At 42.5% G+C, this 23,700-nt stretch overlaps 1 protein-coding gene across 1 annotated transcript; it reads right to left on the bottom strand.

The window, feature by feature from the left end:
* Nucleotides 1-1,046: 1,046 nt before the first annotated feature.
* LOC139171331 (protein-arginine deiminase type-1-like) lies at nt 1,047-23,193 on the bottom strand. The gene is made up of 16 exons (XM_070759451.1): nt 22,979-23,193; nt 18,352-18,532; nt 17,975-18,047; nt 17,115-17,176; nt 15,516-15,633; nt 14,069-14,194; nt 12,066-12,244; nt 10,293-10,396; nt 9,935-10,058; nt 8,867-8,974; nt 8,370-8,521; nt 6,841-6,985; nt 5,037-5,130; nt 4,765-4,844; nt 3,535-3,660; nt 1,047-2,035 (listed from the first exon to the last, which is right to left on the bottom strand). The coding sequence occupies exons 1-16, from the start codon at nt 23,071-23,073 to the stop codon at nt 1,802-1,804; spliced, it is 2,001 nt and encodes a 666-aa protein (XP_070615552.1). The 5' UTR covers nt 23,074-23,193; the 3' UTR covers nt 1,047-1,801.
* Nucleotides 23,194-23,700: the final 507 nt, after the last annotated feature.

Here is a 23,700-nt window from a genome sequence, read left to right as displayed (position 1 = left end):
GGAGGGGCCAATTATCTTTAAGCCTTACTCTCGAGTATTCTTGCCTTCTGGCAGGTCTGCACATGCGCACATTGAGAACAGGCTCCCCCCGTTCCTCCCCAGTCTCCTCACTATCCAACTCTGCCACCAGCTCTGCAGGCCCCTGGCAGACCACAACAATAACCTGACCTCTGCAACTACAGTTATTCCTCACCACTTTGCGGTTCACCTTTCCCGGACTTGGTGCATCGCAGATTTTTATAAAATATTAATGGAAAAAATAGGTTGCAGGTTTTCTGACCAACCAGAGAGTGCTGGTTTGTATCCCAGAGCCTGATTGGCTCAGTACAGTAGCGCGTTGTTTACTTTTCGTCTGTGCACAGCTTCCCCATCTCTGAGTCTGCTCCTACACTCAGCCATTTCACATGGACCATCGTTTTATCGCGTAAGTTTAGGAATTCAAAACATTTTACACTAAGTGTAAAGATACAATACATACACAGAATGGTGTGGGAATAGTTATTAAGGGAATGGGAAAGATTTATGTAGCGTAAAAGTGTGGGGAAGGGTTTATAAAACATTAAAATGGTGTTTAAATACTTAAATAAATATAGTGTCCCTACTTCGTGGATTTTCCTTTATCGCGGGTGGTCCTGGAACGTAACACCCGTGATAAACGAGCGATCACTATATTGTAAATACATGCCAGTCACCAAGTGTAATTATGTTGCAACCGTCGTAAGTGCAAGGACCAGTCACAAGTCATTTATTTCAGTGCCGTTGTAACTTGGAACAGTTGCTAAACATGTGGTGATCAATCCAGGACTATCTGTACGGTATGAACTGTGCTACCGTATACTGTATTTCTTGCTTTTCTGATTTATTGAGTCATGAAAGACTTCACGTAATGTAACTGAGAGTGTCTGTTGCTAAAGAGGTTTCATTGGAAAAAGCACCCGTGCCTCTCGTTTCGAAGAAAAATCACGGTTAATCAGGCACTTCCTCTTGTGTGACTGGAAAGCATCAGGTTGCAAAGAGATCGGCTTGCACAACTGAGCCGGAGACAATTTTGTAATGCACATTTTTATTTTTGACAATTTTGCGTTCCTGGCTGAGATAACAACCCCATCTCAATCCCTGTGTTCAGGAATTCCAGTCCTTCTCCTTGTTTTTGGCTAGATTCTCACCTGAGAATGCTGGTTCTTCATTGCTCTAGTCATAACCTCTAAATCTACCCGTGCGTGGTGATGAACGTGAAGCGTTCTGTTCCCACATGCAAATTCGGCCAAGTAATTAAGAGTTAGGACTGGATTTGCGTCTGTTTAGAACCCAGAGTGAGCAACTTGAAACCACAACATTTGCAAGATTTACAAGTGCCTCTTTCCTCATTAAAAAAACCCCAAAACTTGGGAGGTCAATTTGGTTTAACCTTCATACAATGAGTAAACATTTCTTGCTCATTACAAAGAGAAGAGACATAATTTCCTCCTTGTGGTTTTATCCGAAAGTCCTTGGTGATCGCTTTTGATTAACTCTCACTGAAAATGTAAATGTATTTGGCTTTTCCAGGTAATTTCTTCTTCTCTTGCTGGTTTCTCTTGAAACAGCGTTTTTCTAGAAAGCCAGACAATTTTATCGAATGTGCTGTCTTGCATGGTTAGTTGGTTACTGCCTTTTGTTTTCAGAGACCCAAAATTGAAATAAATTTCAGGAAGGTGCTGAGAAATGATCTCTGGGAAATGTTCTCCTTCTTCCTACAATTTTCCATGCTGCTGCTTCCTCAAACACAAAATGTTGAGAACATTAAATCTGAGTTCTTTTTTCACAGATGAATATTCCACCAGTGAAAGGAAAAAGGTTCCCGCCGGACGTTGGTGCCACAATGGATTTCTCCCGATAAAACGTGGTAGGAGAAAAAGTCATCAATGAACGTGCAGGAGAGGCCCAGTGGCTCCAGGAGGGAGCGGACTTTCACTTCCAAGCAACACTGGCCATGGATGATGGGTCCATATGGCTTGGGAATGCCAAGGTGTTTTCCTAAGACGAGCATATTTACCTGCAGAGAAAAGGACAAAGATTTGAGTTGACTTCGCATCCATTCTCTTTCTTCAAAGCAGAATATCAGAGTTGGAAGGGACCTTGGAGGTCTTCTAATCCAATCTCCTGCTCAGGCAGGAAACTCTGTATCATTTCAGACAAACGGTTGTCCAATCATTTCTTAAAAACCTCCAGTAGTGGAGCATTCACAACTTCTGGAGGCAAGTTGTTCCTCTTTGTTCCCACTGTCAAAAAAATTATCCTTAGTTCTAGATTGATTCCCTCCTTGATTAATTCCCATCATTTATCCTTGTCCTGCCTTCACGGGTTTGGGGGAATTTGCTGACCCTCTTCTTCCTTGTGGCAGCCGCTCAAATATTGGAACACTGGTAATCTTTCTTTTCATTAAACCAGATTTCAACTAAACTAATTAACTGTTCCAAACTAGACTGCAAAAAATACAGAGTTCAGCAATAGAGTAATCAACACCTGGAATGCACTACCTGACTCTGTGGTTTCTATTTCTAACCCCAAAACCTTTCACCTTAGATTATCTACAATTGACCTCTCCCCCTTTCTAAGAGGTGTGTAAGGGGCGTGCACAAGCGCACCATTTTGCCTACCGTCCATGTCCTACTGTTCTACTGTCTTCTATCACGACTTTTTATCATTACTTATCTAATGTTTTACAAATTACCATCCTATAATTGTTTGACAAATATATAAATAAAATAAATAAAATATCTTTCCATGTTTTAGCCTCCAGCCCTCTAATCATCTTTGTTGCTTTGCTTTGCACTCTTTCTAGGGCCCCAACACCTTTGGTTGCTGTGGCAAATAAAACTGGATGCAACATTCCAGATATGATCTTACCAAGGTATTAATACTTCACGTTACTTGAGTAAAATGATTCTCATCCTCATGTCTTTTTTATCTGCTAAAGCGTTTAAAGTCTACGCTTCCCTTTTTTGAGTCAACAGGAGTTAGCCATTCTTCATGATTAAAAGCCATTGCTTAGATTTATTCATGCTGGTTGGCCATTGCCTTCATTGCTAACAGTCTACCTCGTGTAATTTTTTAAAAGAAAAACTTCCTTTTGGCCATTACCCGCTCAATTTAAAGACCTTAAATGCAGTCTTAAAAAACTAGGATTAGAAAATTAGGAAATTTTCCAGTTTCTCCCTTTGGCAGATGAAAAACATGGTAGATTATTCCAAAGGTGGTTTTTTTTTCAAAAGGAAACTGGACTTTCCTATTTTTCTTTGAAGATGATTTGCTTCTTGGACAAGAAGCAAAATGTCTTCAAAGGAAAACAAGAAAATCCAGTTGACTCTTGAAAAAACACCTTTGGAACAATTAGGGCCTGGATGACTGAACATGGTAGAATATCAATCTCAGTTGTTCTCCCCAGGGAACCCTGAAATTGAAACCCAGCCTCAGGTGTTGTGGCTCAGCCCCATAGGATGCTCAGGAGGGATGCTTGCTTTGGAAAGACCAATGGGAAGGTGGGTCTCTCACCATGTCTGGGAACAAGGCTGTCGCGGTGGAGCCTTCGAGAGTGAAGAGTTGGGGAACATCAATGATGTCTCGTTCGGTCAGTCCGAGTTCCCGCTTTAAAATACTCCGGTTCCAGTCAATGCAACTCTGGGAAGAGGAACAGAAGAACAAGGTGGGTGATGCAAGTAGAAACATAGAAGATTGATGGCAGAAAAAGACCTTGTGGTCCATCTAGTCTGCCTTTATACTATTTCCTGTATCTTAGGGTGGATATATGTTTATCCCATGCATGCTTAAATTCAGTGACTGTGGATTTACCAACCACGTATGCAGGAAGTTTGTTATTTTATTCTTTCAGTAAAATAATATTTTCTCACGTTGCTTCTGATCTTTCCCCCAACTAGCCTCAGATTGTGCCCCCTTGTTCTTGTGTTCACTTTCCTATTAAAAACACTTCCCTCCTGAACCTTATTTAACCCTCTCACATATTTAAATGTTTTGACCATGGCCCCCCTTTCCCTTCTGTCCTTCAGACTAGGTTCCCATCAGATTAAAGCAGGGGTCTCCAAACTTGCCAACTTTAAGACTTATGAACTTCCATTCCCAGAATTATTCCACAGCCAGAAGAGAAATTCTGGGAGTTGAAGTGCACAAATCTTAAAAGTTGCCAAGTTTGGAGACTCCTGGGTTAAAAGTTCAATTCGTGTTATCTGTTCTTAAGGCAATTTTATCATCTCATTAATGTCCTGAATTTAGTATCCAAATAATGATCTATTACAGTTAATTTTGGAGTTGAGCCCAAAATATCGGTGGCTAATTTCAATGGTTGCTAAGCGAATTTTGACAGACGTCATCCTTAGATCCAAAAAGAGGATTTGACACGAGTCAAGGAAGGAAATTACTAAGAGTGATCTAGACAAAATCTTAGAAGTTGGATGTTGAAAACCAGATGTTGAAAACTCGTGCACAAAGGCGCATCCTAAGATACTGGGTTCATTTTTATATCTCTAAATCATTGGTAAATGGTTGCTTAATGGTGCAGAATTAATCATGCAATGGAAAACTTTTGCTTTTTGCTGGGAACTATTTATTTATTTATTTATTTATTTATTTATTTATTTATTTATTTATGCATGCATGCATGCATGCATGCATGCATGCATGTGATGTATTTCAGAAGTCTTTGTAAATGAGAAAAATGCACCTGAATTCCCTAGTGTAGAAAATTTCCCACTTTTGTTACTGTTTTACCTGAACGTATTTGCTGTCTTGGTGCAAATTTCTATCCATCAGGATCTCATCGAGGGTAATTTTCCCCACCCTCTTCAGACCTGGAAAAAAAAAATCCTCTATATCCTCCATTATGTATTTTACTATGTGTATACCTACTAAGACCCTCATTGTGTAATGGACAAAATCAATCAATCAATCAATCAGTCAATCAATCAATCAAATAAAGATTTAAACATCAGGATAGGTGGTCTCCCAGGGAATCATCCAGGAGGAACAATGTCAGAGCTCACCTTCAAACAGGGCAGCGTCCCCATAACCTTCTTTTTGCTTCTCTTCAAAGAGCTTCAAGCAAGCGAGGGGACTGGCCAGAAGCAGCCGGAAACCCTGCGTGGAGACCCCACCCCCCAGGAGGGAAAGAATCTGAGTTAAATTTTATTTCAACAGTATAACTAGATGTGGGATGTTGCCTGTGGTTTGCTTCCTTCAATGTAAGTTAAATACCAGTTAGTTAATTACAATGCCAATACAGGTAGTCCTCATCTTATGACCAGAAAGGAGACCAAGAGTCCTGTCACTAAGTGGGACAGACCACACCTGAATATTGCAACCAGTTTTGGTCAAAGGCCTGGAGACTAAACTGTATGAAGAACAGTTTAAGGAATTTGGTATGGACAATCTAGAGCAGTGATGGCGAACTTTTATTTCCTCGGGTGCCAAAAGAGTGTGTGCGCATACTATCGCGCATGCAGAAATGCCCACACCCATAATTCAATGCTTGGGGAGGGTGAAAACAGCTTCCCCCACCCCTAGAGGCCCACTGGAGGCCTATAATGGCCTGTTTCCCAACTTCTGGTAGGCCCAGTAGACTCGTATTTTGCCATCTCCAGGCTCCAAAGGCTTCCCTGGAGGAGGGGAAGGGTAAAAATGCCCTCCCCACTCCCCCTAGAGGCTCTCTGGAAGCCAGAAATGCCCTCCCAGAGCCTCTGTGCGAGCCAAAAATCAGCTGGCCAGCACAAACATGCACGTTGGAGCTGAGCTAGAGCAATGTCTCATGTGCCAGCAGATATGGCTCCGTGTGCCACCTGTGACACCTGTGCCTTAGGTTCACCATCACTGGTTTAGGGTCTCCAGCTTGAACAGGGGGGCTGGACTAGAAGACCTCCAAAGTCCCTTCCAGTTCTATTCTATTCTATTCTATTCTATATTACCTTTCTTGTCGTGGTTATAAAGTGAATCCTCAGTTTGCAACTATAACCGTCATAAATATCAATCAGTTGCCAAGCTTCCGAATTTTGATCATGGAATGGTAGGGATACTGCAGCGGTTATATGAAAATGGTCCTAAGTGGTTTTACTTCACTGCCTGCGTAACTTTGAATCGTCACTAAAAGAACTGATACAAGTTGAGGATTACATATAGACAGTCCTATATTATTTTATCTTTTATCTTTTTTAAATTTAATTTAATTTAATCTTATTTTTTGGAAAACGAAGAAATGATAAATGAAATGTTCACACAGATTTATGTAGATGGCCGAGAGCACGGGTGCCAAATTCATTTGCGTGATGTGATGTGATGCATCATAATGTATCGTGACATATTTTGCCCTTGCGGAGCTGGTGTGGGCGTGGCCTATGCTTGACGCATCCATCCCGTGGGCTGCAAGTTTAATTGGCCTGTCCTAGAAAGTGACAGGTGACATCTTTGTAGCCAAACATTTGTAATCTATTGTTCTACATGCAAACGTAGCAACAGCACCTATAAACCGTTTCACAGTGCTTTACAGCTCTTTCTAAGAGGTTTACAGAGTCAGCCTATTGTCCCCAACTATCTGGCTCCTCATTTTACCGACCTTAGAAGGATGGAAAGCTGAGTCAACCGTGAGCCAGTCAGGATCGAACCTCTGACAGTCAGCAGAATTAGCCTGCAATCATGCATTCTAATCACTGTACCACCATGTCTCATATATGGCTATGCAGGTGAATGCCAGCTTAATTGCCAAAGGGAAATGTTAAAACATAGAATAATTGGCTTGGAAAGGACCTTGGAGGTCTTCTAGTCCAACCCCTTCCCAATTCCCCCATTGATCCCTACCTTCTTGTCTGGAGCCGGAACGAAGCTCAGGAATTCATCCACGTGACCCACCGTCAGCCAGTCCGAATAAAGCTCTACAGGAGCTTGAACTTTCTGAGCATAAAGGAAATCTCGGACAACTTTTGTCATTTTCCTGTGGCCGGATCTAAGTGTTGGATAAAGAGAGAAGCATGAAATGCAGAAGCTCCAGAACGATTCTGATGTCCTACGTGCCGAGAAAGACCTCTTGGGACATGTCTATTTTGAGGTAAAGCTTACAGAAAAATTCCAGGTTTATGTCACCTCTCGCTCTACATTATTGTTGCGGTAAATAGAAGATTTAAGTCAGGACTTCCCTGCCTTGGACACCAAATGAGAAGAGAAAACTCATTGGAGAAGCCCCTAATGTTTGGAACAATGGACTGTGAAAGGTCCAGAGGATGGGATGCTTAGATAGAGTCATTGACACTATGAATGTGATTTGGGGCAAATCCTGGGAGACGGTGGAGGGCATTGGGGTGCTTGGCATGCTGTGGTCTGTGGAGTTGTGAAGACACAGCTTAGCAACCAAACAACAAAAAGCTAGACCATAAATGGTCAGGGGTCTTTTTCTGGCTCTCCAGCCTGCTTGCCTTTGGACCACCAAATGCCTTGGTTACAAGGAAACCTAGATTTATTTCCTGACTGTCGTAACATTTGCTATCCCCCAACCGACCGCAGTTGGCAAGTCAATGAAAAGATGCATGAAGGCGGATTAACGACCCTCCCCTCATTACAGTCACCAAAGGGTTCAAGTACAGAAGTATCAAAGCCTCTTGCTTGACTGGGGAATGCTGGGAATTGAAGTCTTAATGTTGCCAAGGTTGAAAAGATTTACTTTAGGTGAGAAGGTGAAAGGAAGGGGCAGATCGTCTTTCAAGATTCTCAGTCATCCAAGACATGGTTGTCCCAAAGGCACAATTTGGGATGAACACAGGGGTGAAATGCTTAGCAGTTCAGGCCAGTTTGGGCATACCAGTAGTATACCGGTAGCAGCAGCAGTGTGAGGCTCCCCTCCCCTCCCGGATGCTGCCATTTTCTTTTTTTAACCCTCTGCCCAAGTGCAAAGTGTGCACTTTCAAACCAGGAGGAAAAGTGAGTAGATTTCACCACTGGATGAACGCCCTTTCAATGGTGTGGGAGAAGAAATGGATTTTAAAAATGCCAACTACAGGAACCAGTCTAGAGAAAGATGGACTAGGGGGGGCTGATAGCAATATTCCAGTATTTGATGGGCTGCCACAAAGAGGAGGAGTTCAAATTATTCTCCAAAGCACCAGAGGGCAGGACAAGAAACAATGAGTGGAAGCTAATCAGAGAAAGAAACAACTCAGAATGAAGGAGAAACTTCCTAACAATTAACTAATGGAACAGCTTGTCTTCAGATGTTCTGGTGCATCACTGGAGTTTTTAAAGAAAAGACAGAGTGGCACAAGACTTCCTTGTGTGTCCAATCACACTTGGCCAATAAAGAATTCTATTCTATTCTATTCTATTCATTACCGCCTCACCCAGGAAAACTGCTGCCAATGAGAATCCGTCCCAAGGAGTAGTCTCTTCCCTTGACCGAGACAGGTGGGCTGACATCCAGGTTACCAAAAGAATCCAAACTGGATACTCTCCCATTCTTAGGTTCACGAGTGACATACCCAAAATCAGGACCCTTGAAGGCAATACAGACAAAGACGATAAGAATATTGTAAAAGCCTTGAAATGATTATTCTTTTTTCTGCCCCAAGAAAATAAGTAAATAAATGAGAGGCCCACTGAAGAATCTTTTATCACTTAGAAGACAAGTGCAAAGTTTTATGGAGGGTCATTCTACATTTTTGGTGAAACAGGATAACTTAAGGCGTTTCAAATTCCTTCGGTAAGGCTGCAAGTCAATCCTTATTCTGTTGAGGTTCCTCAGGGAGAGGAAAGTTGGCCCTATTTCTCCTCTATTTATTCTAAGGAGGGGAGACTCTGATCTCTCTTGGCCAAGAAAGGATGGGAGAAGTTGACTTACCAAAATCTTTTTGAAAGGGAATTCCTTCAGGCCCCGATTCCTGGGAGAATCAAAGACGACAGGGAAGGATTGATGAGGAGCCTCTACGTAACCAAATTCCATCTCGTCCTGTTGTGGAAAAGATTGCAGAATAACAGAGTTGGAAGGGAGCTGGACCTTGGAGGTCTTCTAGTCCAGCTCCCTGACCAAGCAGGAGACCCTATACCAGTGATGGCGAACCTTTTTTGGTTTGCGTGCCAAAAGGATGTGTGTGTGTGTGTGTGTGTGTGTGCTAGGGCGCATGCACATGCCACACACATTCCCTCCCCCTACGCATGCACACATCCCGTGCTGCCCTACGCATGTCTACGGAGAGGGGCAGCATACAAACAAGCAAACAAACAAACAAACAAACAAACAAACAAACAAACAAACAAACAAACAAACAAACAAACAAACAAATAAATAAATAAATAAATAAATAAATAAATAAATAAATAAATAAATAAATAAATAAATAAAAAACAAACAAACAAACAAACAAACAAACAAACAAACAAACAAACAAACAAACCTGGCTGGAACTCTTTTTTTCCAAATTTCTGGTTTGCCTGTTGGGATGTTTTTCACACTCCGGGGCTTCAGGGAAGCTTCCCTGAAGCCTCGGAAGGGCGAACCTATGATCAAAAATTAGCTGCCCAGCATGCAGATGTGTGCTGGAGCTGACACAGGGCAATGCCTCACATGCCCTCCGATATGTTTCTGCATGCCACCTGTGGCACACGTGCCATAGGTTTACCATCACTGTAACGGCTTTGTTCCCTATATCATTCATTTGGTAAACTTGTAAGATTCATTTTTCTCGCCAGGAACATGTCTACATCCGAAACTAGACTGTGTTGTTTCTCTGTGTCCTTTGCGGCCATGTACATAATTTATTTATTTATTTATTTGGTCATGTTTATATAGTGTACATTGGAGGCAGTATGCAAAGGAATGTCATTTTAATATATGCCGATTAGTCTACATTCAAAGTGACAATAAAGTTATTTGAAGTCCAAGTCTAATTTTGGTCCCAAACTGATGTACCTGAATCCAGCGGTCTCCTCTGTGTTCAATTTCTGGACAAATGGTTAATTTGCAGTTGGCTTTTCTTGCTAGAAGTTTTATTGCCTCCAGGAAGTTTCCGTTGGAGTGTATGCCCTTTTCGATGCTGAATGACAAAGAAGATGGCAACAGGAATTGCAACTGAGAAAGTTAGACCACCAATGAATGTTCCCTTAATTTAGGAGGCCTCCGTCATAACTGCCCAGTTATATTTCTGCCCTATCCTGAGAAATTAACTCTTGTTGGGAGATGCATTTCCCAAAATCTAAATTTAGAAGTATTTTGGTTAATGAGTCTTGTTACACCTGGGAAGGGAATCCTGCTGGTGTTTCATGGCTACCTGCAGACAAAGATCTCCAGGGGTCTCTGGGTGTTGGGGGTCATGAGCCAAGGAGCCACGTGGAAAACCACAGTATCTGTGAAAACTGGAGTGGCTGGAGAGGTCTGGAAAGAAAGGAAAGAAAATGGATGACATTAGGACCAGCGCCTTCCAACTCGAACTTGGATCTTCTTCTTAAAAGTGGTTTGCAGAGTTGCTTTTATATAAAGCAGTCAATCAACAAATCAGAATCAATCAGAACAGAGCTGGAAAGGACCTTGGAGAACTTTTAATCCAATCCCCTGCTCAAGCTGGAGACCCTCTACCATTTCAGACAAGTGATTGTCCAGTTTTTTCTTAAAAACCTCCAGTGATGGAGCAGCCACAACTTCTGGAGCTATTCCACTGGTTAATTGTTCTCACTCTTAGGAAGTTTCTCCTTAATTCCAGGTTGTTTCTCTCCTTCGTTAGCTTCCATCCATTGTTTCCTCTCTTGCCCTCATGTGCTTTGGAAAATAAGTTGAAAGCCCCCTCCTTTTTTTGTGTGGCAGCCCCTCAAATTCTGGAATATCATGTCATCCCTAGTCGTTCTGATTTGTAGACTGGCCATACTCAATTCCTGAAACCATTCGTCATAACATATGTTTCAGTTTCCAGGCCTTTAGTTGCTCTTCTCTGCATTTTTTTCAAAGTCTCAACATCTTTTTTACAAGGTGGTGGCCAAAACTGGATGCAGTATTCCAGGCGGGGTCTTTACTAAGGATTTGTAAAGCATTACTAATACTTCACGTGATTTTGATTCTGTGACTGTTTATACAACCAAAGGCTTTATTGGCTGCTGTTTAAGTGATTGTCCACTAGGACTCCAAGGTCCCTCTCACAGTTACTGTTTTGGAGCCAGGTTTTGCCTCATCTGTACCTGTACCTTTGGGGGGGTTTTCTGCCTAGTTGTAAAACTTTGCTGTTCTCCACATTAAATTTCATCTTGTTAAATAGGGTCCATTGTTCATGTTTTTCAAACCCATATATCTGCGATTGACCGCCGCAGACCAAAACCTTAATAAATCAACTAACATTGGCATGGAAAACTGACTGGAAGTATCTCACTAACCTGTATCTCAGCCTTTTTGAACTGGATATCAAGGGTATATCCAAAGAAAGGTTTTATGTTTGCTTCATTAAACTCTGGATCTCCCCTACATTGCTTACAGCTTCAAAATTACTTTTCCTCCTTTGACTTATTCTTCTTTCCAAAGTTTATTAGCTCTCCAGAGTGATAGCTGTCATACTGATATAGTTGTGACAAATACCGGATGCTGTATTGTACAATGAAGACAGGAAAGCAGCAGAGGGTAGAGGTCTGCAACCCGTGGCTCTGGAGCCACATGTGGCTCTTTCATCCCTCTGCTGTGGCTCCCTGTCACTCAAAATATGTGTCACAACCGCCAATGGGATTTATTGAGCTTTTTAACCAATCTTTTTTTTCAGGAGTTCAAAATCCATTGTTGCACATGGATTTCATAAATGCACATGTGTTTTTTATACATAGCGTAAAGGTAAAAAAATAATATATGTAGTATTATCCTTATTTTAGATGTCAAAAGGTTTTTGTGGCTCCCGGTGTTTTCTTTTCTGTGGGAAACGGGTCCAAATGGCTCTTTGAGTGTTGAAGGTTGCCGACCCCTGCGCTAGGAAGAAGCCATCTTGCACCCAAAACACAGAGAGTGAAGTGAAAGACCAAAAATAACAGGCTATATATGGGTCATGGGTTACAATAAAGAATAAATATGTTACCGAGCTAGTCTGCTCCAGCAAGGTAGCGTTCAAGGACACAAGGCCGTTGAAGTCTCCGTCTGGGAATGTGAGGCCCTCCATATAAAAGGTATGCTGTCCTCTTCCCTCTGTCGGTTGCACTGTGTAGGACAGCTTGTCTGACCCCAATATGTTCTCGTAGTGGGAGACCGAAGTGTTTTCTGTTGAGGGAACGTATCCAGAAAGGTTTCCATCCAATGGGAAAGGAAGTCAATGGGAATCAATAATAATAAGCCCTGGAACCAATGCCTCTCATCCAATTTGCAATAGCGAAAAGCTCTCAGAGTAGAGAGGGTTCCTGGATCTACTGCAACTGCAGATGGTGGCATCTGGGCTACTTCCTTTCTTTCTTTATATTTATTATATACACAAAAACTTGACATGACATAACATACAAATGTATAATCCTAGGAATCCAACTTCCTATCTTAATTTTAGCTAAAGATCAGTACAAAATTTCATATATATATACAGTACTGTAAATATTTATGTTTCAAATTCATTTCTATATCTATTTCTACGATATATTTGTCAGTATAAGTTATCTTGTTTACTAAATCCTTACTTGTATTATAATTTATCAATCTATTTTCTATATTATATAATAGTATAATATTTAATTAAATAGTTGCTCAATATTTAATCTCATTTAATTATTATATCACTACATAAAGTATTCTAATTTCTAATTTGCTTTCTATCCTATTTCGTCTAACTCCCATATGAATTTCTTTAATACATACTCAATCCTCTATTTCTAATCATATTTACTCAGGAATCTATCTTCTCCATTGTGTAGAGACCCATATACATCTATGTCTAAATTTTCTGAACTTTGTAAATATTTTATTTCTCTTTTTTAGTGTATTAAAGTCCATCTGTGTTATTTATTTATTTATTTATTTAATTTATTTATTTATTTATTTATTATTTAGATTTGTATGCCGCCCCTCTCTGCAGACTCGGACTGGGCAGCAATTAATAGAAATTAATTTGATTTCTTCTCTCAGTTTTTTTATATTGTTTCCTTGGGTGACTTTCTTTAAATCTGAAAACAAAGCCCGTTTTGGCCCAGTTGATTTCTAGAAAGGAAAGTATCTGGAAGACTGAGGCTACAGAGAAAAAGCAATGTGTGAAAGATCCTACAAGGTGCATGGACATTTACTCAAATCATCTACTTTATATAGAGATAAACTTCTCCAATCAGATGCTACAAAGCCTCTACACCTGTGATGGCGAACCTATGGCATGTGTGCTGGAAGTGGCACGCAGAGACATCTCAATGGGCGTACCAGCCATCATGTTCCGGTGCACACATGCGCACCGGTCAGCTGGTCTTTGCATGCAGGGAAGCACCGGAAACCAGAAGAGCAGCTCCCTGGCACACATGCATGTGCTGGGAAACTGAGATTCCAGTTTCTGGTGCATGCATGCATGCCAGCCAGCTAGTCTTTGCATATTTATTCATGCCAGAAACCAGAAGCACAGCTTCTCAGCACATGCATGCCCGCCAGGGAACTGCTCTTCAGGTTTCTAGTGCTTCCCTACATGCACGCAGGCAATACTGTTTCAGCACCCAGTGCCAAAAAGGTTCAGCAACACTGCTGTGCACAATTCCTGGGAAGCATGTTGCAAGCTCTTCCATTGCGTAAAAGACCGAGAGAACGACTCTGAAGGACAGAAGGACAAGCAGCTACCGAGGCAAGATCTCATAAGAATGGTGTGATCCAGTTCCAAGAAATTCATCCGACAAAATCTCTCAAGACAGATCCCTGCCTAGATCCTAAATGAGGTAGGAGACGCCCATCCAGACTTGCAAGGTTCTGTCACTTCCACTAAAGATCGAGAGTGGTCAAGAGCAGTTCTAATCTCGTTGGCTTCGATCTCTTTGCCTGGGTCCACCTTGTTGGGCTGACCCACGGGAAAGGCAACACAAGCACTGGAAGACTCTGCCAAGCCAGAGAGGAAGGACCTAGGCTACTTACCATCCGCGTGGAAAACTCTCACTTTTGCAGCATCAAACATGGAGATGTGAAGGATGAGTTTGTGGTTGTCGAAGATCCCAGCGGGGCTGTTGATATTGAGAATCACAAGGGACAAGTCTTGAAGATCTGGAGAAGAGAAGAGACATGGGTTTGGTACGGAGACAGTAGGCCATCAGCAATGTCACCTTGGGGTCCCACCAAATGGAGTCTTGAGTTGTGAAGAACAGACCCTTGGATTGCTTCTGGAGGAAGTCTTGGAAAGGAAAATAAGCTGATCTTTCTGCACAGGCTTAGTGTTATTGGATGCCCAAGAGCTTTATGTAGTCACCCCAGGACCCTCTTTATCCCAGGAAAGGTGCAAAATAGATTCATGTGTTTCTATCTTTCAGATTTCACTATGTATTTCTCACTTCTGCACAGCTTTGATCCTACATTAAGTGGTGGGTTTACTGGGGGATGCTTTGCTTTGGGTCTTCTCCTCATTAGAAGAGATTGAATCAATTCTACCCTGAATTTATCCAAGATTCCTTGGCATAACCAGCTCTCTTTTCTGTCACCTACAGGCAGTAGAAGGGGTGGGTTCCTACTGGTGCAGCCTGGTCTAGGCGCTATGGTAGCAGCCCACTGATGATGTCATTTAGGTGTGACGGCTCCAGTACTGTCTTTCACAATCCATGCATTCCGCCATCTTTGTTTTGTAGTTTTCAGCCCTTTTTTCCTGGTCTGGTGGGTGGGTGGGTGGGTGGGTGGGCGGGCGGATGAATGGATGGATAGATAAATTAGATAGGTAGGTAGGTAGGTAGATAAATAAATAAATAAATGTTCTTTTTTTTTAAAGTCCTCCTGCCTGCCCCCGCATTAATACCGACCTTTATTTCTTCATTTCACAGCTCCTCAGCCGTGTTTTGGCTTGAAATGTCTTTCTGCACATGTGCAGAAGTAGAATTGTGCACACAAAATGTCACGATGCGCACCAGTAGCAAAAGGTGAGTGGAACCCACCCCTGAGCATTAGGCCCAGGAGGACGGTGTCAGCCTCCTTTTCTCTTGGAGTTGGCTCACCTTTTACCAATCACCTGCCCTACCAAAATGTGGCTGCTTCTTCAAACATTTATTATTCCCCCATTGTCCTAAGGGCCTCAGGTGAATGATGCTCCATAAATATTGTTGGATTAAACAAGACAAGGATCACCTTTTAAAATGTCAAACAGCAACATCAAAATACAGCAATAGAGAGCATTTGGGTTAGAGGTGGGGTTTAGCCACAAAGTCCTGAATCTGAAAAGGGAAATCTCCAGCTGGCCACCAAACACAAAAGAGTGTTGAAATCAAGAGTGGCCTTCAGAGGAAGTTGACTCAAAGCATGGAGTCCCACCATGAAGAAGGCTCCAGAATGATGTCCAGTGATTCAATTCCTCCATTTTATTATGGGATGCCTGAACACCTACCTGCATGGGATCGCACATAAGGATATGTGTGATCCATGTTTCCATAGCTTGGACCATCTCGGTCACAGTTCACCAGCAATATCGCACCTTCTCCCTCTGGGCCCCAGGTCCATTTGGTCTGTGGGAGAAAAGAAGAAGAAAGAAGTTGTTCTGCCCTGGTTAAGAACGTAACAAACACACAGTTTGTTCAAATGTATTCAATAACTGATTACTAATAACTATCTTAGTAGAGGTCACACATATACACATATCTCAAAGCAGTATTTTCTTGCAAAAGCCCAACTGTCAATTAGTCATCATTAACAGTTGGCATACGTTCAGAAAGTCTTAAATCACAGAATAGCATTTAGTCTTTGATAGCTCATGAAGTTTGGCAAAATGCCCAGGAGTTGTCTTCAATAAGCAAACTGAATCAGATAAGCAGAGCAGAGATTTTCCTCAGAGATTCAACTGCCCTGGCTTTCCTTAAATAGACTAGAAGAGTTGGCCAATTAGCCCCAAGTCTTACTCCCGAGGAGACCTCCTCTTGAGTAACCATTCCTGTCTCTTGGCAGCTCTGTGAACTCTTGCATCAAGAAGAGGAGAAGCCTCTTCTTCCTCATCACTGCCAAGAGGTGCTGGAGGTTCCAAAGGCCCTGGCTGAACCTCTGCCTCTGGCACTGAGTCCTCGCCATCCTCCCTACTGTCCGATTTAGGTGCCAGCTGCACAGGCTGCTGGCACCTCACCACACGTCAGTCTCCTCTTGAACGGGATCCACTATCAGCTATCAGCTGGTGGGCCACAACAAAAGTGAAGGATTTCACCATGTCAAGGAGGACTTGAGCACATTCAATGTGACTTCCAACATCTCTTCCAGCTTTATTGCAAAGAGATTGTCCATGTTTTGGAATATCTCTATTGACCTCTTTTCCCCAACATGACCTTTTGAAAGAACGGTTTCATAGCTCTGGGAAAAGAGTCCTTCAGGCTACATGACCAACAGAGACTTGTCCAGAAACAGATCCTTGTGTCTAAATAAGAGGTATTCAGCCGGTTCCGATCGATTCAGATGAACCTGTAATGGCAACCTGTGGGCCAACCCACCCAGGCACTGTGCTGTCCTATTTCGGCACAGTTTGAAGCCATACATGTGAGCGCAGCGCATGGACAGAAACAGGTGGGTTCTCATTTAGCTTGCTACCGGTTTGCTTCCTCCCGTGCCGTGTGGGCTTGCCTCGTGGGCGCACACGCTTTCCATGCGCGTACACAGTGCCAAAAAAGTAAATAAAAAGAGCCAAAAACAAAATGGTGACTACATGCACAGTGCCAGAAACTCGGCTTCTGCACATGCTTAGAAGAAAAATTAAAAATAAAAATAAAATAAAAGATGGCGGTACCCATGGATCGGCACCAACCAAACTGGATCCGTGACATTGTGACATCACCAGCGGGTCGCTACTGGTTTGGGTGAACCAGTCGGAACTGGGAGGAACTCACCCCTGCACAGAAGGCCAAATGCCTGCGTGGAGGAGGCACGTGTGAGCAAAGCATGCGCACATACTCACCTTTGCCAAACAGCAAGGAAAGCAAAATCATCTTTGGTTTAAATCCAGCCTTACCTTGTTGGTGGTGTAGCTCTGGACGGTTCCGGTTCGGTTGGTATCAGCATCCAGGGAGAGGGCTAAGAGAAGGACACACTGAAGTTAAAACATGATCTTTCTTCTGCCTTTATACATAGAAACATAGAAGATTGACGGCAGAAAAAGACCTCACGGTCCATCTAGTCTGCCCTTATACTATTTCCTGTATTATATCTTACGGTGGATCTATATTTAACCCAGGCATGTTTAAATTCAGTTACTGTGGATTGACCAACCACGTCTGCTGGAAGTTTGTTCCAAGCATCTACTACTCTTTCAGTAAAATAATATTTTCTCATGTTGCTTCTGATCTTTCCCCCAACTAACCTCAGATTCTTGTTCTTGTGTTCACTTTCCTATTAAAAACACTTCCCTCCTGAACCTTATTTAACCCTTTAATGTATTTAAATGTTTCGGTCATGTCCCCCTTCTGTCTTCCAGACTAGACAGATTGAGTTCATTCAGTCTTTCCTGATACGTTTTATGCTTTAGAGTTAGACCTTCCACCATTTTTATACTTTCACTTCTGACATCCAGGACTTGAGAAGCAAACCTGATGTTCTAAAAGAGCTTGAAAACAGGTTTATCCTCCATGTTATCTGGGGTGAGCAAAACTATAATTCCCATCCTTGTTCACCATGGCTTCCTACCCATGGTTTCCTACCTACCCTTCGCACAGAATTGCTGAGAAAGTTTGCAAAGGCTAACACAAAATAAAGCCAGAATCCACAACATTCCTCACAGGATGAAGAAATTTTGGTGAGGTGTGCCACCTGGTGCTCCTTGGTGCCTTAAGAACCCAGGAGAAAATGCAGGTTGCGGGCTAAGCTGTTACTTACCTATGCAGGTGATGTACACCCAGGCTTCAGCAATTGGCGTGAGACCTGCTCGATCGTAATAGGACACTCTGACCTACAAAGAAAACGAATGTCCAAGTCACTGCTGAGCTGTCAGACAGGTTAATATGTCAGTTTGTCTCCTGTTGAGACATGACCTGTGTGCATGCAACGGGAAAATAGATGACTGGACTTAGAAGTGAACGCAAAGGAGCTCCTAACTCAAACTTTGCACCTCAAGAAGGGCTTATAAAGGGGTAAGACTTTGCCCAGGGCCCTTGATCTTCTCTTCTGAAAATTTTCTCCAACAACCTGAGCCCAAAGAGCCTTGGGATGCTATTCCCCACCATCTCAGCGGAGCATCAAGGTGTGCCTCTCACCTTGTTGTCATTGAGCGCACTGCTAATAGCCTTCAGGGACACGATGACTTCGGTGTCTGCATCAAGAGGCCACCTCTTCGAATCTTCAGGCTTGGGAAGGAGTTTGGGGTCGTAGGTCACGTAGACCTGGAGCCCGCCTGTGCCACGGGCTTCAAAAGATGTGGCCCCCCTGGGCACGGAACTAGGGTCAAACCAAACAACACAGATACACGTGGAATTACTTTACAGTGCTTGGGGTTTTTTTTTCCCAAGAATGGTACGGCTGATCTAGAGAAGGGCCTTTATCTGCACTGCAAACCCCAATGGCCGGCTTTGGGGTTTGACTCAGTTTCTGAATTTGTGGGCAGGAAGAAGACTTGCAAAACCCTGAAGGAAATCCCTGATTTTTGGTGAATTTAAGCCTGAAAACTATGGCAACAGAAGTGGTATTCAGCCTGACCAGTTCTGGTGAAGCGGTAGCAGATTGACTCATCCTTTCATCCTTCTGAGGTGGGTAAAACGAGAACCCAGATTGACTGACTCTGTAAACTACTTAGAGAAGGCTATGAAGCATTGTAAAGCAGTAGATAAGTTTTCTATAGGGAAGAAAAGGGGGAAAATTACATAGGAAAGAAAGAGGGAGGAAAGGGAGTGAGGGAAATGCAGATAGGATGTGGATGGATACGTTTTAATGAAACTGGGTTTAAATGTAGTGTTGTGCTTGACTCCCTTCTTCTTTTCTTCTCTCTCTTCAATGTCCTGCAGTGACTTATTAAGAGATATATTGCTCTGTCAGTACACTCAATTACACTCAAAAGGGGAGAATCCAAGGCTATAAATCTTCCCACAGGTCCATATATCAGTGTCTTCTCTTGCAGCTGCCTTCCGCAGGATTTCCAAGCTGTTGTAGTACAGCCACGGACCAACAGCTCCACTCTGAGAATTTATACCAGTGCTGTTTTCCATTGATACCAAAAGAGATCTTTCCTCCTCCGTCGAAGCGGAAGGCAGGCATTAAAATGCTCCTTAAACGTGGATCCGTCCATACAAAATTAAAAACTCTCTGCAAACCTTTAAGCTACTCTCAACACACTCCACTTAGGCCAAGGAGAAAAAGGGTAAGAAATCAATAAAAGCGGAAAGGGTGGTCTGTTTAACTGACCTTATCATTAAAAGAATTCCTGCGCACCCTTGGTGTTTGACAGGAAGAAGAAACGTTTTGGGTGCAGCCCAGATGTGAGTTCTTGTCAGTTTGTTCCAGTTATATAGAACTGGTAGTAAAAATAGGGACTGGTTCTCCAGAACTAACAGTAATGGCAGCCTGGCCACCTTGTTTTTTCCTTTCGCGCATATGCAGAAGCTTTGTTTTAGCACTGCACATGTGTGAGACATGGCACACCACTGAGCAACAAAAACTGGAACCCACCCCTGGTGCAGCCACGAAAGTATCCAAGAATTTTGGGCAACCTTAAAGGTGGACAGTTTGAATGATGGATTTGTTTTGATGGGATTTCCTGCGACCCAGAAATGATTGAGTACAAAAATTTTGACATCAAAGGCAGCCCTCTTGCTGAAAATCATTCCACATTTCAGGATTTTTGACTGCTGAATCCTGTGATTTTTCCTCTCTGCAACCTGCACTCATTCCAAATTACTCACGAAAGTGACCCGGTATTACTCAGTGGGCTGTTGTTGTTTTTTAAATCCTTTTTCAAAATAATGCATGGACATGTTTTTTTGGTGTGGCTGAACAACAATTGCGTACTCTTAGAAGGAAATGCAGCCCCCCCCCCAAATCTAACTACACTCACATTGTGAACAGGCCCTCCTCACTTGAGCATGATGGCATTTTATCTTTCTAACGTTCAAAATATAAAATGCGCCACCATGCTGAAAAATAAACAGTGGGAAATGTCATCAGCAAGAACCGCCAATTTTTCAGACAATCCTCACTTGGCGCAGATTGACTTTTGTTGACTTAGAAATGTGTGTCACATTCAAAAGGATTTTGAATGTTTTGTGGTCACCACAATGTAAAAAGGGATGTGGAGACTCTAGAAAGAGTGCAGAGAAGACCAACAAAGATGATTAGGGGCCTGGAGGCTAAAACATGTGAAAAACAGTTGCAGGAAATGGGTATGTCTAGTTTAATTAAAAGAAGGACCGGGGAGACAGGATAGCAGTCTTCCAACATCTCAGGGGTTGCCACAAAGAAGAAGGAGTCAAGCTATTCTCCAAGGTATCTGAAGGCAGGATAAGAAGCAACGGATGGAAACTGATCAAGGAGAGAAGCAACTTAGAACTAAGGAAAAACTTCCTGGTGGTTAGAACAATTAATCAGTGAGACAACTTGCCTGCAGAAGTTGTGAATGATCCAACACTGGATTGGACAAGCATTTGTCTGAAGTGGTGTAGGGTTTTCTGCCTAAGCAGGGGTTGGACTAGAAGACCTCCAAGGTCCCTTCCAACTCGGTTGTTCTGTTCTGTTCTGTTCTATTCTACTCTACTCTACCCTGTTCTGTTCTATTTTTACATCAAAATTGTGCATGTGGCACACCAGGGTTTTTTGTCTCTCTCCCACTGAAAAGTGCAAGCTAAACGTAAGAGAAGAAAACGTCCAGAAATCTTTTATTTTTTTTAGGAATGTGTTTTTAGCAATGCATGTGAAATTTCTTGGAGTTGTAAAACAGTTCCTATCAACTTTTTCTTCCCCTTTTGCACAATTCGGTCCTCTGCACATTTTTTTCTGCAAAAAACCCCAAAATTGCAGCTGGGTGTGACAGGGGACAGAAATAGCACCTCGCTCCCAGGGGTGTGCACCACTCGCATCTGCATTTCAGGTTTTTGCACGCCTAATGCATTTTGTGATTCTGATACCCATCCTACAAGATTGGAGGAAAAGTTTACTTTTTCCTCCGGTTTGCTGAGTTGTATTTTGTCAGCTTCTTAATTGCAAGCCTTCTCTTTCAGTCTCTCTCTCTCAATGATCATGATTTGATCTGAAGCCCAAATCTTGTCATTGGGATTCAAAATTAAGATCCTAGAAAAAGATGTGCTTTGAAAGATGCGGTGTTATCTCATTCCTCCTGGGGGGGGGGGGCAGGCACGCTGAGCTCAAAGAATCTTAAGATAGAAACCAATTTGCCTTCTGCAAGCTTAGGACAGTGTTTCCCAACCTTGGCAACTTGAAGATATCTGGACTTCAACTCCCAGAATTTCCCAGCCAGTATTCGCTGGCTGGGGAATTCTGGGATTTGAAGTCCAAATATCTTCAAATTGCCACAGTTGGGAAACACTGGCTTAGGAGACAGAAAAACAAGTGATAATCAAATTCTGCAGAACTAGAATTTATCTCACTCGAATGAGATAGCCTGTGTTTTCTTTCCATTCTTTTTTTTTTTAGATCGCTTTGTTTTTTAAAAAGAAAACTATAATGCATTTGGATTAGCCTTATTTTTCATTATTAGTAGCTCCTGGGGAAAGTCAGGAGGCTAACAAAGAGACAACAATTTCTTTTATTTCCTGACTGGTCCTTGCGAAGGTTTGCATTCTGTCATTTCTGGCAATGCATTGTTCTCAAGTCGTGAGTTCTAAGCTATGTTGGGAAGACTAGAATTTATTTGACGCTGTTTTTTTTTAAAAAAAAACTTCAAATGGCATTTATAAAACCTGTCCTGCATCCTTCCCCCCCTGTATATTATCTTTTTCAAAATGGGTGAACAGTGCGGTCAGGCGATAGGGAAAGCAAGTAGAATGCTTGGCTGCATAGCTAGAGGTATAACAAGCAGGAAGAGGGAGATTGTGATCCCGCTGTATAGAGTGCTGGGGAGACTCCATTTGGAATACTGTGTTCAGTTCTGGAGACCTCACCTACAAAAAGATATTGATCACATTGAACGGGTCTAAAGATGGGCTACAAAAATGGTGGAAGGCCTTAAGCATAAAACTGATCAGGAAAGACTTCATGAACTCAATCTGTATAGTCTGGAGAACTTTTAAATATGTTCAAGGGTTAAATAAGGTTCAGGAGGAAAGTGCCCCCTTGTTCTTATGTTTAAAAAAGTGAACACAAGAACAAAGGGGCACAATCTGAGGTTAGTTGGGGGAAAGATCAGAGCAACGTGAGAAAATAATATTTGACTGAAAAAGTAGTAGATGCTTAAAACAAACTCCCAGCAGATGTGGTTGGTAAATCCACAGCAACTGAATTTAAACATGCCTGGGATAAACATAGATCTACCCTAAGATAAAATACAGGAAATAGGATAAGGGCAGACTAGATGAACCATGAGGTCTTTTTCTGCCGCCAATCTTCTATGTATCTATGTTTGTCCTCCTGAGCATCCTTAGGTAGTTAGCCACAAGATGTGCGGAAGGAGAAAGAGGCAGCAATGAAATCTGTTTATCTTCCATATTGGCTGAGAAGTGCTTGCTTTTCCACCCACTGCGCATGCGCAGAAGGCTTTGTGCATGCACCGAGGGTTAAAAACATTAAAACGGCAACGTCCAGGTGGGTGGAGGGGAGACTCGCACTGCTGCCACTACCAGTTCTCCGAACCACCGGCAGTCACTGCTACCCGTATGCCCAAATTGGTAGCATTTCATTCCTGCACCCAACCCAACTCTCTTGAAGAATCGCTGGACTTACCTCTTGATGTCTAAGGAAATCTCTGTCCCCAGGACGCAAACCGTGTAGCTCGGCTGCTTGGTGGACACATGAACTACCCTCTGCTTGTTCATCATGGTTTCCACCAAACCAGAACTCCAGATATGAAGAACCCAAGATTTATTTTGTGGTTAAACCAACATGGTTAGCTCGGGAGATAAAAAGACGGTCTTTGTTCTCCTTGTCTGACGTCTTAATGGGCAGGTTCTTCTTCTTCTTGATTTCTCCTCCAGCTTTTATAGACTGTTCTGGGGGAAGAACAAGTAGGAGGAGGAGGAGGAGGAGGAGGTGAAATTAAGCCTAAGTCTCCACCAAGTCTGAGGACTAGGCAAGGTTGGATCATCAGGGAGGTCCTACTTAAACCAAAAAGGGCAGGTCTGAGAAATGCCATAATTTAGTTATTCCGGTGTGTTTTGTGCAGGTTACTCAGAAGCCCATCAGGTTTTGTGTTTGGTTGGCGAGAAGAAATAGCGCAGCCAGGAATGCTTAATTCTCCGAGGACTGTACAAATAAATAATTTCCTTTTCTCTTTCATCACTATTGTTTTTAATTCTTTTAAGAGGCAACTTCTAAATCACTGCACAGAGCTTTTTCCACACTCTTGCAAGTTTTTGCTCAGCTGGTTTCCTGCAGTTGTTGACAAGAAGAACCCTTAGCAAAAGGTGGAAAAAAGAAGTTATAAAAAGCAGACAAACAATATTTAA

The sequence above is a fragment of the Erythrolamprus reginae genome, chromosome 8 (genome assembly GCF_031021105.1).
Source record: "Erythrolamprus reginae isolate rEryReg1 chromosome 8, rEryReg1.hap1, whole genome shotgun sequence".
NCBI classification, from domain to species: Eukaryota; Metazoa; Chordata; class Lepidosauria; order Squamata; family Dipsadidae; genus Erythrolamprus; species Erythrolamprus reginae.
This window is presented reverse-complemented; position numbering and strand designations above follow the sequence as displayed.

Excerpts from the sequence above, each read along its gene's own strand:
- LOC139171331 (XM_070759451.1), bottom strand. The coding sequence starts at position 23,073 with ATGATGAACAAGCAGAGGGTAGTTCATGTGTCCACCAAGCAGCCGAGC. Across the intron at positions 15,634-17,114 it reads AGAGCTACACCACCAACAAG|ACCAAATGGACCTGGGGCCC; the intron begins GTAAGGCTGGAT and ends TTTCTCCCACAG. Across the intron at positions 5,131-6,840 it reads TTCCGGCTCCAGACAAGAAG|GGTTTCCGGCTGCTTCTGGC; the intron begins GTAGGGATCAAT and ends GTCTCCACGCAG.